Consider the following 14,420-nt stretch of genomic DNA (forward strand, 5'->3'; position numbering starts at 1 on the left):
ATACTATTTCCATCATTACTATTAGTAGTACTGATACTATTTCCATCATTACTATTAGTAGTACTGATACTATTTCCATCATTACTATTAGTAGTACTGATACTATTTCCATCATTACTATTAGTAGCACTGATACTATTTCCATCATTACTATTAGTAGTACTGATACTATTTCCATCATTACTATTAGTAGTACTGATACTATTTCCATCATTACTATTAGTAGTACTGATACTATTTCCATCATTACTATTAGTAGTACTGATACTATTACCATCATTACTATTAGTAGTACTGATACTATTACCATCATTACTATTAGTAGCACTGATACTATTTCCATCATTACTATTAGTAGCACTGATACTATTTCCATCATTACTATTAGTAGTACTGATACCATTTCCATCATTACTATTAGTAGTACTGATACTATTTCCATCATTACTATTAGTAGTACTGATACCATTTCCATCATTACTATTAGTAGTACTGATACTATTTCCATCATTACTATTAGTAGTACTGATACTATTTCCATCATTACTATTAGTAGTACTGATACCATTTCCATCATTACTATTAGTAGTACTGATACTATTTCCATCATTACTATTAGTAGTACTGATACCATTTCCATCATTACTATTAGTAGTACTGATACTATTTCCATCATTACTATTAGTAGCACTGATACTATTTCCATCATTACTATTAGTAGTACTGATACCATTTCCATCATTACTATTAGTAGTACTGATACTATTTCCATCAATATTATTAGTAGTACTGATACTATTTCTATCATTACTATTAGTAGTACTGATACTGTTACCATCATTACTATTAGTAGTACAGATACTATTACCATCATTACTATTAGTAGTACTGATACTATTTCCATCATTACTATTAGTAGTACAGATACTATTACCATCATTACTATTAGTAGAACTGATACTATTTCCATCATTACTATTAGTAGCACTGATACTATTTCCATCATTACTATTAGTAGTACTGATACTATTACCATCATTACTATTAGTAGTACTGATACCATTTCCATCACTACTATTTGTAGTACTGATACTATTACCATCATTACTATTAGTAGAACTGATACTATTACCATCATTACTATTAGTAGTACTGATACCATTTCCATCATTACTATTAGTAGTACTGATACTATTTCCATCATTACTATTAGTAGTACTGATACCATTTCCATCATTACTACTAGTAGTACTGATACTATTTCCATTAGTAGTACTGATACTATTTCCATTAGTAGTACTGATACTATTTCCATCATTACTATTAGTAGTACTGATACTATTTCCATCATTACTATTAGTAGTACTGATACTATTTCCATTAGTAGTACTGACACTATTTCCATTAGTAGTACTGATACTATTTCCATCATTACTATTAGTAGTACTGATACTATTACCATCATTACTATTAGTAGTACTGATACGTCTCTGGAATAGGTCACAGGGTGCCATGGCAGATACTCTATAACTGCCAGTATAACTCAGATGACCTGTAGGTGGTGTCTGGAGAGGCAGGGCGGATGCTGCAGGCCCTGTCGTTGGGGAAGGCCAGTAGCTCTCGCTGGCTACCGTCTAGACTCTGGTTCCTACGGTGGCTCTGGCTCTGACCGTGGCTGTGGAGCCGGGTCTTGGCCGTGCTGAGGACAGCTGCCCGCACCAATCCCACACACCTGCCCAGCTCACTGGAGGGCACCCGGGCATACTGGCCTGTCTCATTGGTCACAGCCGGGGTGATTCCTGATACATCACAGACAAAACAATGAATGGGTGGGTCTAAAAACAGGTTGAAGATAGAATGCCAGACAATACTTTGAAGAACTATACAGTATAGGAAGGAGATCAGTGGACAGGGCAGTGAGGGGTTCAGTGTGAACTATACAGTATAGGAAGGAGATCAGTGGACGGGGCAGCGAGGGGTTCAGTGTGAACTATACAGTATAGGAAGGAGATCAGTGGACAGGGCAGTGAGGGGTTCAGTGTGAACTATACAGTATAGGAAGGAGATCAGTGGACAGGGCAGCGAGGGGTTCAGTGTGAACTATACAGTATAGGAAGGAGATCAGTGGACAGGGCAGCGAGGGGTTCAGTGTGAACTATACAGTATAGGAAGGAGATCAGTGGACAGGGCAGCGAGGGGTTCAGTGTGAACTATACAGTATAGGAAGGAGATCAGTGGACAGGGCAGCGAGGGGTTCAGTGTGAACTATACAGTATAGGAAGGAGATCAGTGGACAGGGCAGTGAGGGGTTCAGTGTGAACTATACGGTATAGGAAGGAGATCAGTGGACGGGGCAGCGAGGGGTTCAGTGTGAACTATACGGTATAGGAAGGAGATCAGTGGACGGGGCAGCGAGGGGTTCAGTGTGAACTATACGGTATAGGAAGGAGATCAGTGGACGGGGCAGCGAGGGGTTCAGTGTGAACTATACAGTATAGGAAGGAGATCAGTGGACGGGGCAGTGAGGGGTTCAGTGTGAACTATACAGTATAGGAAGGAGATCAGTGGACGGGGCAGCGAGGGGTTCAGTGTGAACTATACAGTATAGGAAGGAGATCAGTGGACGGGGCAGCGAGGGGTTCAGTGTGAACTATACAGTATAGGAAGGAGATCAGTGGACGGGGCAGTGAGGGGTTCAGTGTGAACTATACAGTATAGGAAGGAGATCAGTGGACGGGGCAGTGAGGGGTTCAGTGTGAACTATACAGTATAGGAAGGAGATCAGTGGACGGGGCAGTGAGGGGTTGAGTGTGAACTATACAGTATAGGAAGGAGATCAGTGGACAGGGCAGTGAGGGGTTCAGTGTGAACTATACAGTATAGGAAGGAGATCAGTGGACAGGGCAGTGAGGGGTTCAGTGTGAACTATACAGTATAGGAAGGAGATCAGTGGACAGGGCAGTGAGGGGTTCAGTGTGAACTATACAGTATAGGAAGGAGATCAGTGGACAGGGCAGTGAGGGGTTCAGTGTGAACTATACAGTATAGGAAGGAGATCAGTGGACAGGGCAGTGAGGGGTTCAGTGTGAACTATACAGTATAGGAAGGAGATCAGTGGACAGGGCAGTGAGGGGTTCAGTGTGAACTATACAGTATAGGAAGGAGATCAGTGGACGGGGCAGTGAGGGGTTCAGTGTGAACTATACAGTATAGGAAGGAGATCAGTGGACGGGGCAGCGAGGGGTTCAGTGTGAACTATACAGTATAGGAAGGAGATCAGTGGACGGGGCAGCGAGGGGTTCAGTGTGAACTATACAGTATAGGAAGGAGATCAGTGGACGGGGCAGTGAGGGGTTCAGTGTGAACTATACAGTATAGGAAGGAGATCAGTAGACGGGGCAGTGAGGGGTTCAGTGTGAACTATACAGTATAGGAAGGAGATCAGTGGACGGGGCAGTGAGGGGTTCAGTGTGAACTATACAGTATAGGAAGGAGATCAGTGGACGGGGCAGCGAGGGGTTCAGTGTGAACTATACAGTATAGGAAGGAGATCAGTGGACGGGGCAGCGAGGGGTTCAGTGTGAACTATACAGTATAGGAAGGAGATCAGTGGACGGGGCAGCGAGGGGTTCAGTGTGAACTATACAGTATAGGAAGGAGATCAGTGGACGGGGCAGCGAGGGGTTCAGTGTGAACTATACAGTATAGGAAGGAGATCAGTGGACGGGGCAGCGAGGGGTTCAGTGTGAACTATACAGTATAGGAAGGAGATCAGTGGACGGGGCAGCGAGGGGTTCAGTGTGAACTATACAGTATAGGAAGGAGATCAGTGGACGGGGCAGTGAGGGGTTCAGTGTGAACTATACAGTATAGGAAGGAGATCAGTGGACAGGGCAGTGAGGGGTTCAGTGTGAACTATACAGTATAGGAAGGAGATCAGTGGACAGGGCAGTGAGGGGTTCAGTGTGAACTATACAGTATAGGAAGGAGATCAGTGGACAGGGCAGCGAGGGGTTCAGTGTGAACTATACAGTATAGGAAGGAGATCAGTGGACAGGGCAGCGAGGGGTTCAGTGTGAACTATACAGTATAGGAAGGAGATCAGTGGACAGGGCAGTGAGGGGTTCAGTGTGAACTATACAGTATAGGAAGGAGATCAGTGGACAGGGCAGCGAGGGGTTCAGTGTGAACTATACAGTATAGGAAGGAGATCAGTGGACAGGGCAGCGAGGGGTTCAGTATGAACTATACAGTATAGGAAGGAGATCAGTGGACAGGGCAGCGAGGGGTTCAGTGTGAACTATACAGTATAGGAAGGAGATCAGTGGACAGGGCAGTGAGGGGTTCAGTGTGAACTATACAGTATAGGAAGGAGATCAGTGGACAGGGCAGTGAGGGGTTCAGTGTGAACTATACAGTATAGGAAGGAGATCAGTGGACAGGGCAGTGAGGGGTTCAGTGTGAACTATACAGTATAGGAAGGAGATCAGTGGACAGGGCAGTGAGGGGTTCAGTGTGCCGGCTGTGTGCAGGGGGTGGTGTTGGGTCTCACCAGGATTGAGTTTGGGTGTCGCGCATGCGGTCTGCGCCCGGCAAACGGCTGACAGGTGCAGGGTGACGGTGTGGAAGCTGCGGAGGCGGAGCTTGATGGAGGAGGGCCCCAGGTGTACCACCTGACCCAGCACCTCCAGCACCTGTTTCACCTTGAACGTCCCCATCTGGTGGGGGGTGAAGGACAGCACCACGTCCTGGACAAAAACACAGATCAATGATTCTGATCAGCTTTCTTTCAGACTCAGGGAGGATATCGAGGATATTGATAATTCATCCTCTCTGTCTGTTCTGTCAGAGAGGATGCTGGGAGGAGACTGGGGTTGTCTCCAAAATGGCTCCTTATTTCCTATATAATGTACAACTTTAGGGCCCAGCCACTCTGTATAGTGGACTACTTTCCTCTGGCCAAAATAAGGAGCCATCTGAGCTTGGACCAGGGCTGTCTACCTGGCTCTACCCTGGGGAGATGGTTCCACTAGGAGGGTCACTGATGAAGTTGACCATCTGTCTACCTGGCTCTGCCCTGGGGAGATGGTTCCACTAGGAGGGTCACTGATGAAGTTGGCCATCTGTCTACCTGGCTCTGCCCTGGGGAGATGGTCCCACTAGGAGGGTCACTGATGAAGTTGACCATCTGTCTACCTGGCTCTACCCTGGGGAGATGGTCCCACTAGGAGGGTCACTGATGAAGTTGACCATCTGTCTACCTGGCTCTACCCTGGGGAGATGGTCCCACTAGGAGGGTCACTGATGAAGTTGACCATCTGTCTACCTGGCTCTACCCTGGGGAGATGGTCCCACTAGAAGGGTCACTGATGAAGTTGACCATCTGTCTACCTGGCTCTACCCTGGGGAGATGGTCCCACTAGGAGGGTCACTGATGAAGTTGACCATCTGTCTACCTGGCTTTGCCCTGGGGAGATGGTCCCACTAGGAGGGTCACTGATGAAGTTGGCCATCTTTCGGAACTTGAAGGTGACAGGGAGTAGAGGGGAGAGGTTGTGGAGCACACACAGGACGTCCACACGCTCTCCCATCAGGCACTGCTGGAAGTTGAAGCTGTGGCCGGGGCTGGGCACCAGGGAGACAGGGAGGGCTGAGCCAGTCACCGCCAGCTCCACACAGTAACCTGGGGGTAGAGGTCAGGGCTTAGAGGTCAGGGGTCAAGGACAAGACAGTCCCAGATCAAGCACAACATTTCTGTGATAGCTGTTGTACACATGTCAGTCAGTATCCCTCACCAGAGAATGGCTTCAATTGTTGTTTTTACTAATGATGTAATATACATTATTGTATTGCAGCATATTGTTCCTGCTATTGGTAAGGAACAGATTGAGGCTTGCTGTACCATTGTGGGGAAGTACAGTGGAGTGCTGCTGGTGGTTGAAGCCATCTTTACTTCCCAAAGTCTGAAACTTGAGGAAGAGTGAGTAGTCTTGTTTACTGGCTGTTGCTGAGGCCCCACTGGTCTTCTGCTCCTCCCTGCTCCTTCTGAAGAACAGAACAACCATTATATACTGCCTGTTATAATATCTTTATACACATTTATACCCCCACATAGACACACACACAAAGGAGGGCTGTATACCTTCTGCTGATAGGACGGAAGCAGACCCACAGAGTGGTTTTGTCGTAGGGTCTCAGTCGTCCCTCGTTGGGCACACAGGCGATCACAGTGGAGGGATCCACAGGGGGGGCCCTGTTACGAACACTCCTGTCTAGCAGCGCTGCGTCTGTACTCCTCTGGAGGTCAAAGCCCTGATGAAACACACACACACACAGACACAGACACAGACACACACACACACACACACACACACACAGACACACAAACACACACACACACACAGACACACACAGACACAGACAGACACACAGACACACACAGACAGACACAGACACACACAGACAGACACACAGACACACACACACAGACACACACACAGACACAAACACACAGACACACACACACACACAGACACACACACAAACACACAGACACACACACACACACAGCAATACAAAAGTGTATCAGGCTTAACGATAGGGATCTAAAAACACAGTTTAGTTGCACTTCAGTGTGAAATATGTCCAAAAAATGTATTTAACATTATTTTAATGAGACAATTGTAAACTGGGGATGATTAGGTGACCATGATGGTATGAAGACCAGATTGGGAATTTAGCCAGGACACCGGGGTTAACACCCCTACTTGTACGATAAGTGCCATGGGATCTTTAGTGACCACAGAGAGTCAGGACACCCTTTTAACGTCCCATCCGAAAGAGGGCAGTGGGGCGTTGGGGCATTTTTTTTAGACCAGAGGAAAGGGTACCTCCTACTGGCCCTCCAACACCACTTCCAGCAGCATCTGGTCTCCCATCCAGGGACATGTGTCTGTGTTTTCTCTCTGTGTGCGTTTGGTGCATGTGTGTGCGTACCACTTCTGTCCCTGAAGCATCATCCTGCAGCACCACCATCCAGTCGCAGGCCTGTGGTCCATTGTTCACCAGAACCACCTTTTCCACCCGGGACGTCCCAAAGAAGACGGGTCCGAAACGGAGGCAGGACAACCTCTCCCCCTCTAGGTCCTGGAGCTCCAGGCTCTGCTCCAAAACATCAGCCCTGATCTTCAGGACCACGTCCTTACTGTTCTGCAGCTTCACCCTGAGAGAAAGGGAAGGAGGGAACTCAATAAACACACACAAAATGCACAAACAAAGAACCATAAGTAACACTAAGCAGAATAAGGTGGAGCGTTTGAGATGATGTTCAACAGTCTCTAGTTTCCTTACTGGGCCTCCTCTCTGACCCTCGTGGGTCTGTCAGTGCAGAGTTCCACCTTCAGCCACTGGGTTGTGCCAGGCTGCAGGACGCCACTGCTGGGAGAGAGCCTGATGGACTGGTCTCCATCATACAGCACCTGAAAAGCTCCTTCAACAAGGCCAAGGGCATGAACAGCAAACAATTAATATAACAATAATAAAAATACTATAAAAAAATCTAGTAGATTACTGCAAATATCAACTAAAATCAATCAAAGCAAGTTTACAGAAGTGGGTTCAATGGGAGAGGCAAAAGCGTAATACCTGGAGCAGATCCCTGATTGGTCAATTCCACCACTTTGCTGATCACCTGACTGTTTGCCATCACAGAGCCGAAATCAACGAGAGATTCCATGGTGAGAGAACACGCTGGGGAGAACCTGCAGGAAAGCCCAAATATAAGTAACCTTGGATGAGAGCTGAAGATTGCATTATCCCGCTAATGCCTAGGCACATGTCTGGTGGAACCCGAGAAAGCTATTACATGAATGAGTTCTGTTATAGCAGGTGTATATATGACTCTACTTACGCTAAGAGGGGGATCTCCATGGCTTTGTCTTCCAGGACAAGGAGCAGACGGTCACAGACATCCTCATCTTTCTCAGGCCTGAACTCTAGACTGCCACTCAGGGACAATCCAGCAGCAATGGGGGTTTCTGTGTTTGTCACCCTGAATTTGAACAGCTTGAGTGGTAGGACAACGGGTTGATAAAATTAAAGAAGAGAGGCAGTATGAAGGGTGGAAGTAACAAAAGTGTATAATAATGTATTGCATCAATCAAAATGAGTTTATTAGTTAGAATAGGACAAAAGCGTAATGAAAACTAAGCACAAGTTGCTCTGAACTTTACTAACGTGTTACACCCAGAGACAGCTGACAGGCAGCACTGCAGAAAGGATTTCACCTTTGATGTGGGTTCAAGCAGTCTCATTCTTTTCGAGGTAATTCCAGTGTTGGTCACCGTGACAGTGGTCTTGTAAACCTTCCCTGCTTTTACGTCGGTAAACTCAACAACCGGGGGATTAATTGTAACATAATTCGTTGCCATATTGTTATAGCTAAAAGTTGAGAGACTAATAGCAAAATTCGACGGCTTATCCCAGTTCAGGTTTTGGTCCTACGTTATCCATGAAATAGGCTTCCTTTTCTGCACTAGTAATGTTTCAATGTATAAAGCTAACCACATACCGATACAGTGTAGCGTTCGTGGTTACCATGGCAACAAGACGTAGGAACATTGTAAAAGGTACTTGTTTTCTACGGACAACATTCAGCCGGATCTATTTCCGGTAACCAAGATCCACTTTTCCGGTCCTTCCTTTTCAACAGTTCCCCACCAAAGTGAGTTTGGCTGATTGATAATCCTCGTACAATCTAACTCCATCCTGCAGTATTTATGCATAAAACACATATTTTCATTGTCCAAATCCATAGTTGTGTACCTCATTGTCAATCGGGTTTGAGTTTGAGATGCATTGTGCATTCATTTAGTTAACAAAAATAGAACTTTAGTTACCGTACACACCACAGGCTCCGTAACATGCTAGCTGGCTAGCTACCAGACATAACATGTACGTTTGCCAGCTAACGACAGGCAGTCCAATGAATGGTTACATTTAGCCATTTTCATGAGACATTTTTGTTTCGGTGGAGCAGGGATGTTTTCCTGTTTTGGACGTTAGTGTACCTGGCTAGCTAGCTAACGTTAGCCTAGCAGGTCTGGCGTTTTACTTTGTATGGGACAATCTCAACTTGAACCGTCCCGGTTTGTCTTTTCAGATGGCGCCTACCAAGAAGGGAGAGAAGAAGAAGGGGCGTTCAGCCATCAATGAGGTGGTGACCAGAGAATACACCGTCAACATCCACAAGCGCATCCATGGAGTGTAAGTACTGTGGTGCAAATGGACAAATTCACCAACAGAAGCCGGGTCAATGTTGGCTCAGCTTCCTCAAAACACTTCGTTTTTCATCAGTACCAGAGGATATGGTCTGGTGTGACATATGGGAGTATTTACACCACAGAGCATGGCTGTTGACAAATCTGCTGTTCCTCTAAATTGGCAGGTGTCCCTCAAGATGTAGGCTAGTTTTTGTTAGTTCCCTGTGGCTGGTCTTGATCAGAAGGTTCCTTCCCTCTACAGGAGCTTCAAGAGGAGAGCTCCTCGCGCTCTCAAGGAGATCCGCAAGTTCGCCATGAAGGAGATGGGGACTCCTGATGTACGCATCGACACCCGCCTGAACAAGGCTGTGTGGACCAAAGGCGTCAAGTAAGGACTAATGAGACGCCTGTTTTTAAGATTCATCGGGTGTATTCATTAGTGCACACTGTAGCAGAATGTTTTGCAACAGTACACATGGGGTTTTTATTGGACAAGTTCAGATAAGTTTCTCCCCGTTTCTGCTGTTTGCTTCCATTTGGTTTGTAGTGAATACACCCCTGTTATCATATGAATCAGGTATTACTGTACTTGTGTTTCCCAAACCACATTGAGTTGGTTAAACAATCACTAAGCCCTTTAGTTGAATCTGGCACTTTCAGCAGGACTAAACGTTTTGAAACATTCAGATAGAAATAGGCTATATTGATCAAACATGCCTCTCTGACATGTAGAAATAGGAATCACATCGGCTCTGTTCATGGAATTTCTATCTGCAACGTTCGAGAACGTTTGGCAACGGAACATGGCCCAGGTGTGCTCCCTCAGGAACAAATACATGTTGAAATATCAAATAGGTGGAATACCTGGGGGTGCTTGAGGAATTGGTTTGGTAACAGCTCTTTATTAGCCCATACAACCACTTATGGTTGTTGACACAAATAGCACTACAAATATTGTTGCACAAGCATGTTTTCATTCTGCTTAGTACTTACGTTCATTTGTGTTATGTGCAGGAACGTGCCATACAGGATGAGACTAATGTTCACTTGTGTTATGTACAGGAACGTGCCATACAGGATGAGACTTACGTTCACTTGTGTTATGTACAGGAACGTGCCATACAGGATGAGACTAACGTTCATTTGTGTTATGTACAGGAACGTGCCATACAGGATGAGACTAATGTTCACTTGTGTTATGTACAGGAACGTGCCATACAGGATGAGACTAACGTTCACTTGTGTTATGTACAGGAACGTGCCTTACAGGATGAGACTAACGTTCACTTGTGTTATGTACAGGAACGTGCCATACAGGATGAGACTAATGTTCACTTGTGTTATGTACAGGAACGTGCCATACAGGATGAGACTAATGTTCACTTGTGTTATGTACAGGAACGTGCCATACAGGATGAGACTAATGTTCACTTGTGTTATGTACAGGAACGTGCCATACAGGATGAGACTAATGTTCACTTGTGTTATGTACAGGAACGTGCCATACAGGATGAGACTAACGTTCAGTTGTGTTATGTAAGGGAACGTGCCATACAGGATGAGACTAACGTTCACCCATGTTATTTACAGGAATGTGCCATACAGAATGAGACTAACGTTCACCCATGTTATTTACAGGAATGTGCCATACAGGATGAGACTAACGTTCACCCATGTTATTTACAGGAATGTGCCATACAGGATGAGACTAACGTTCACCTATGTTATTTACAGGAATGTGCCATACAGGATGAGACTAACGTTCACCCATGTTATTTACAGGAATGTGCCATACAGGATGAGACTAACGTTCACCCATGTTATTTACAGGAATGTGCCATACAGGATGAGACTAACGTTCACCCATGTTATTTACAGGAATGTGCCATACAGGATGAGACTAACGTTCACCCATGTTATTTACAGGAATGTGCCATACAGGATGAGACTAACGTTCACCCATGTTATTTACAGGAATGTGCCATACAGGATGAGGGTACGATTGTCCAGGAAGCGTAATGAGGATGAAGACTCCCCAAACAAACTGTACACACTCGTCACGTATGTCCCTGTCACAACATACAAAGGTGAGGCGTACTCAATACCAAATGTGCCTTCATAGGTTTGCTACAGTATAATTTATTCGGACTTGTGCTGAAATGTCAACGATAGTCTCAATTACTGTATATCCCTGTTTTGTTCTTGATTTTTCTAATAGCAAATACACCAATATGAAAGATTTAGTTTTATCATCTTTTCTGTCCTAGGATGATGAAGACAGAGGTTTATTATTGTCACGCTCTGTTGCTAAAACCTTTTTCTTTCCTTTGTCAACAGGTCTACAGACAGTCAATGTTGATGAGAATTAGATCTGTCTTCAACGCTTGTAGAATAAATGTATAAAATGAGTTTTGTCTGATGTCTTTATTATACACTACAACAGGGTTCCCCAACTTGCGGCCCGCGTGCTGAATTTGGCCCGCGGGTTTTATTTGCCCCCCCAGTTTCCTGAGATAAAATATAATTTTTGTTGGGTGGAAAGTTGAACATAAGATTGTAAAAACACCAGGAAGTCAGCTCTTAGTGATTTTAATTTCACATCTGTTCCCAAGTATTCCCATGCATAATAGAGAGATACGTGATCGTATAGAAATGTAAGCAAGGTTTGAAATGATTGCTTTAGTCAAACATCTGTTTTGGCTTCTTGCAGTCAATTTGCACTCTACAAATGATTTGTAATTATGTTCCAGCCCCCCGACCATCCCCACTCCCCAAAGAAATCGTCCTGAGGCTGAATCTAGTTGATGATCCCTGCACTACCAAGTAGATGAACTGTTATGAATACAGGCCTACTTGAAGAGGGTCTGTGACTTGCATGTCTGAATGAGGTTGGGTGCCTAAATGTAACTGTATTCATGATATTATAAACGCACAAACACCTCACACGTCTCCCTTCCTTTTCTATTGACTCAAGCTACTGCCTTGTTCAACTTCCTCAAACGCCTTATCCTCTGGAAGACCGTTGTCCAAGAACTGCCAGAACCATGATATATTTATTTGTTAGGTTCTTTGAGATTGTCATTGTGATGATAAGCACTATATATAATAAATATTAGATGTGATTGAAACCCTATCTATTGACCAGTCATCTGTGTTAGCCAATATAGTCTCTTGAGGGTTTACCCATCATTTCCAAAAATGCTAATTCTCTTGAATCCTGATCCCAGTGCCTATAGCCAGCTGGAGAGTTTTGCATTTTGAGTGCAAATTTCAGACACTCCTCATCTCGTCTCTGCCACAACAGTTATATGGGCTATTCTGATGCAACATGGGGAGATTTTTTAAATGAAATTTACACTCAATTTCTCCAGCTGGCTGCCACAGAGGGTGTTGCGGTCTGCCCTCCAGGACACCTACAGCACCCAATGTCACAGGAAGGCCATAAAGATCATCAAGGACAACAACCACCTGAGCCACTGCCTGTTAATCCTGCTATAATCCAGAAGGCGAGAGACTGAAAAACAGCTTCTATCTCAAGGCCATCAGACTGTTAAACAGCATCACTAGATTCCCTCCACCCAGTACTCTACCCTGATCTTAGTCACTGTCACTAGCCGGCTACCACCCAGTACTCTACCCTGATCTTAGTCACCGTCACTAGCCGGCTACCACCCAGTACTCTACCCTGATCTTAGTCACTAGCCGGCTACCACCCAGTACTCTACCCTGATCTTAGTCACTGTCACTAGCCGGCTACCACCCAGTACTCTACCCTGATCTTAGTCACTGTCACTAGCCGGCTACCACCCAGTACTCTACCCTGATCTTAGTCACTGTCACTAGCCGGCTACCACCCAGTACTCTACCCTGATCTTAGTCACCGTCACTAGCCGGCTACCACCCAGTACTCTACCCTGATCTTAGTCACTGTCACTAGCCGGCTACCACCCAGTACTCTACCCTGATCTTAGTCACTGTCACTAGCCGGCTACCACCCAGTACTCTACCCTGACCTTAGTCACTGTCACTAGCCGGCTACCACCCAGTTACTCTACCCTGATCTTAGTCACCGTCACTAGCCGGCTACCACCCAGTACTCTACCCTGATCTTAGTCACTGTCACTAGCCGGCTACCACCCAGTACTCTACCCTGATCTTAGTCACTGTCACTAGCCGGCTACCACCCAGTACTCTACCCTGATCTTAGTCACTGTCACTAGCCGGCTACCACCCAGTACTCTACCCTGATCTTAGTCACCGTCACTAGCCGGCTACCACCCAGTACTCTACCCTGATCTTAGTCACTAGCCGGCTACCACCCAGTACTCTACCCTGATCTTAGTCACTGTCACTAGCCGGCTACCACCCAGTACTCTACCCTGATCTTAGTCACTGTCACTAGCCGGCTACCACCCAGTACTCTACCCTGATCTTAGTCACTGTCACTAGCCGGCTACCACCCAGTACTCTACCCTGATCTTAGTCACCGTCACTAGCCGGCTACCACCCAGTACTCTACCCTGATCTTAGTCACTGTCACTAGCCGGCTACCACCCAGTACTCTACCCTGATCTTAGTCACTGTCACTAGCCGGCTACCACCCAGTACTCTACCCTGATCTTAGTCACTAGCCGGCTACCACCCAGTACTCTACCCTGATCTTAGTCACTGTCACTAGCCGGCTACCACCCAGTACTCTACCCTGATCTTAGTCACTGTCACTAGCCGGCTACCACCCAGTACTCTACCCTGATCTTAGTCACTGTCACTAGCCGGCTACCACCCAGTACTCTACCCTGATCTTAGTCACTGTCACTAGCCGGCTACCACCCAGTACTCTACCCTGATCTTAGTCACTGTCACTAGCCGGCTACCACCCAGTACTCTACCCTGATCTTAGTCACCGTCACTAGCCGGCTACCACCCAGTACTCTACCCTGATCTTAGTCACTGTCACTAGCCGGCTACCACCCAGTACTCTACCCTGATCTTAGTCACTGTCACTAGCCGGCTACCACCCAGTACTCTACCCTGATCTTAGTCACTAGCCGGCTACCACCCAGTACTCTACCCTGATCTTAGTCACTGTCACTAGCCGGCTACCACCCAGTACTCTACCCTGACCTTAGTCACTGTCACTAGCCGGCTACCACCCAGTTA

At 45.9% G+C, this 14,420-nt stretch overlaps 3 protein-coding genes across 3 annotated transcripts in view; 2 read left to right on the forward strand and 1 right to left on the reverse strand.

The window, feature by feature from the left end:
- The window catches only part of LOC115188711 (cilia- and flagella-associated protein 47), a gene marked incomplete at its 3' end in the record, with an annotated part of 42,884 nt that extends 34,294 nt beyond the window's left edge, over positions 1-8,590 (reverse strand). The window contains 11 exon segments of the mRNA XM_029747437.1: positions 1,553-1,799; positions 4,553-4,748; positions 5,132-5,224; positions 5,391-5,683; positions 5,903-6,045; positions 6,143-6,312; positions 6,997-7,222; positions 7,351-7,489; positions 7,645-7,760; positions 7,910-8,064; positions 8,286-8,590. Of these exon segments, the coding sequence (XP_029603297.1) occupies positions 1,553-1,799; positions 4,553-4,748; positions 5,132-5,224; positions 5,391-5,683; positions 5,903-6,045; positions 6,143-6,312; positions 6,997-7,222; positions 7,351-7,489; positions 7,645-7,760; positions 7,910-8,064; positions 8,286-8,312 (1,805 nt within the window).
- Positions 1-14,420, forward strand: part of LOC115188735 (cyclin-T2) — a 142,994-nt gene that overhangs the window by 97,838 nt on the left and 30,736 nt on the right. The window lies entirely within an intron of this gene.
- On the forward strand, positions 8,627-11,669 carry LOC115188746 (60S ribosomal protein L31). Its single transcript, XM_029747560.1, has 5 exons — positions 8,627-8,722; positions 9,161-9,264; positions 9,523-9,648; positions 11,235-11,347; positions 11,598-11,669. The coding sequence occupies exons 2-5, from the start codon at positions 9,161-9,163 to the stop codon at positions 11,627-11,629; spliced, it is 375 nt and encodes a 124-aa protein (XP_029603420.1). The 5' UTR covers positions 8,627-8,722; the 3' UTR covers positions 11,630-11,669.

This window comes from Salmo trutta, unplaced genomic scaffold (assembly GCF_901001165.1).
Source record: "Salmo trutta unplaced genomic scaffold, fSalTru1.1, whole genome shotgun sequence".
NCBI lineage: Eukaryota > Metazoa > Chordata > Actinopteri > Salmoniformes > Salmonidae > Salmo > Salmo trutta.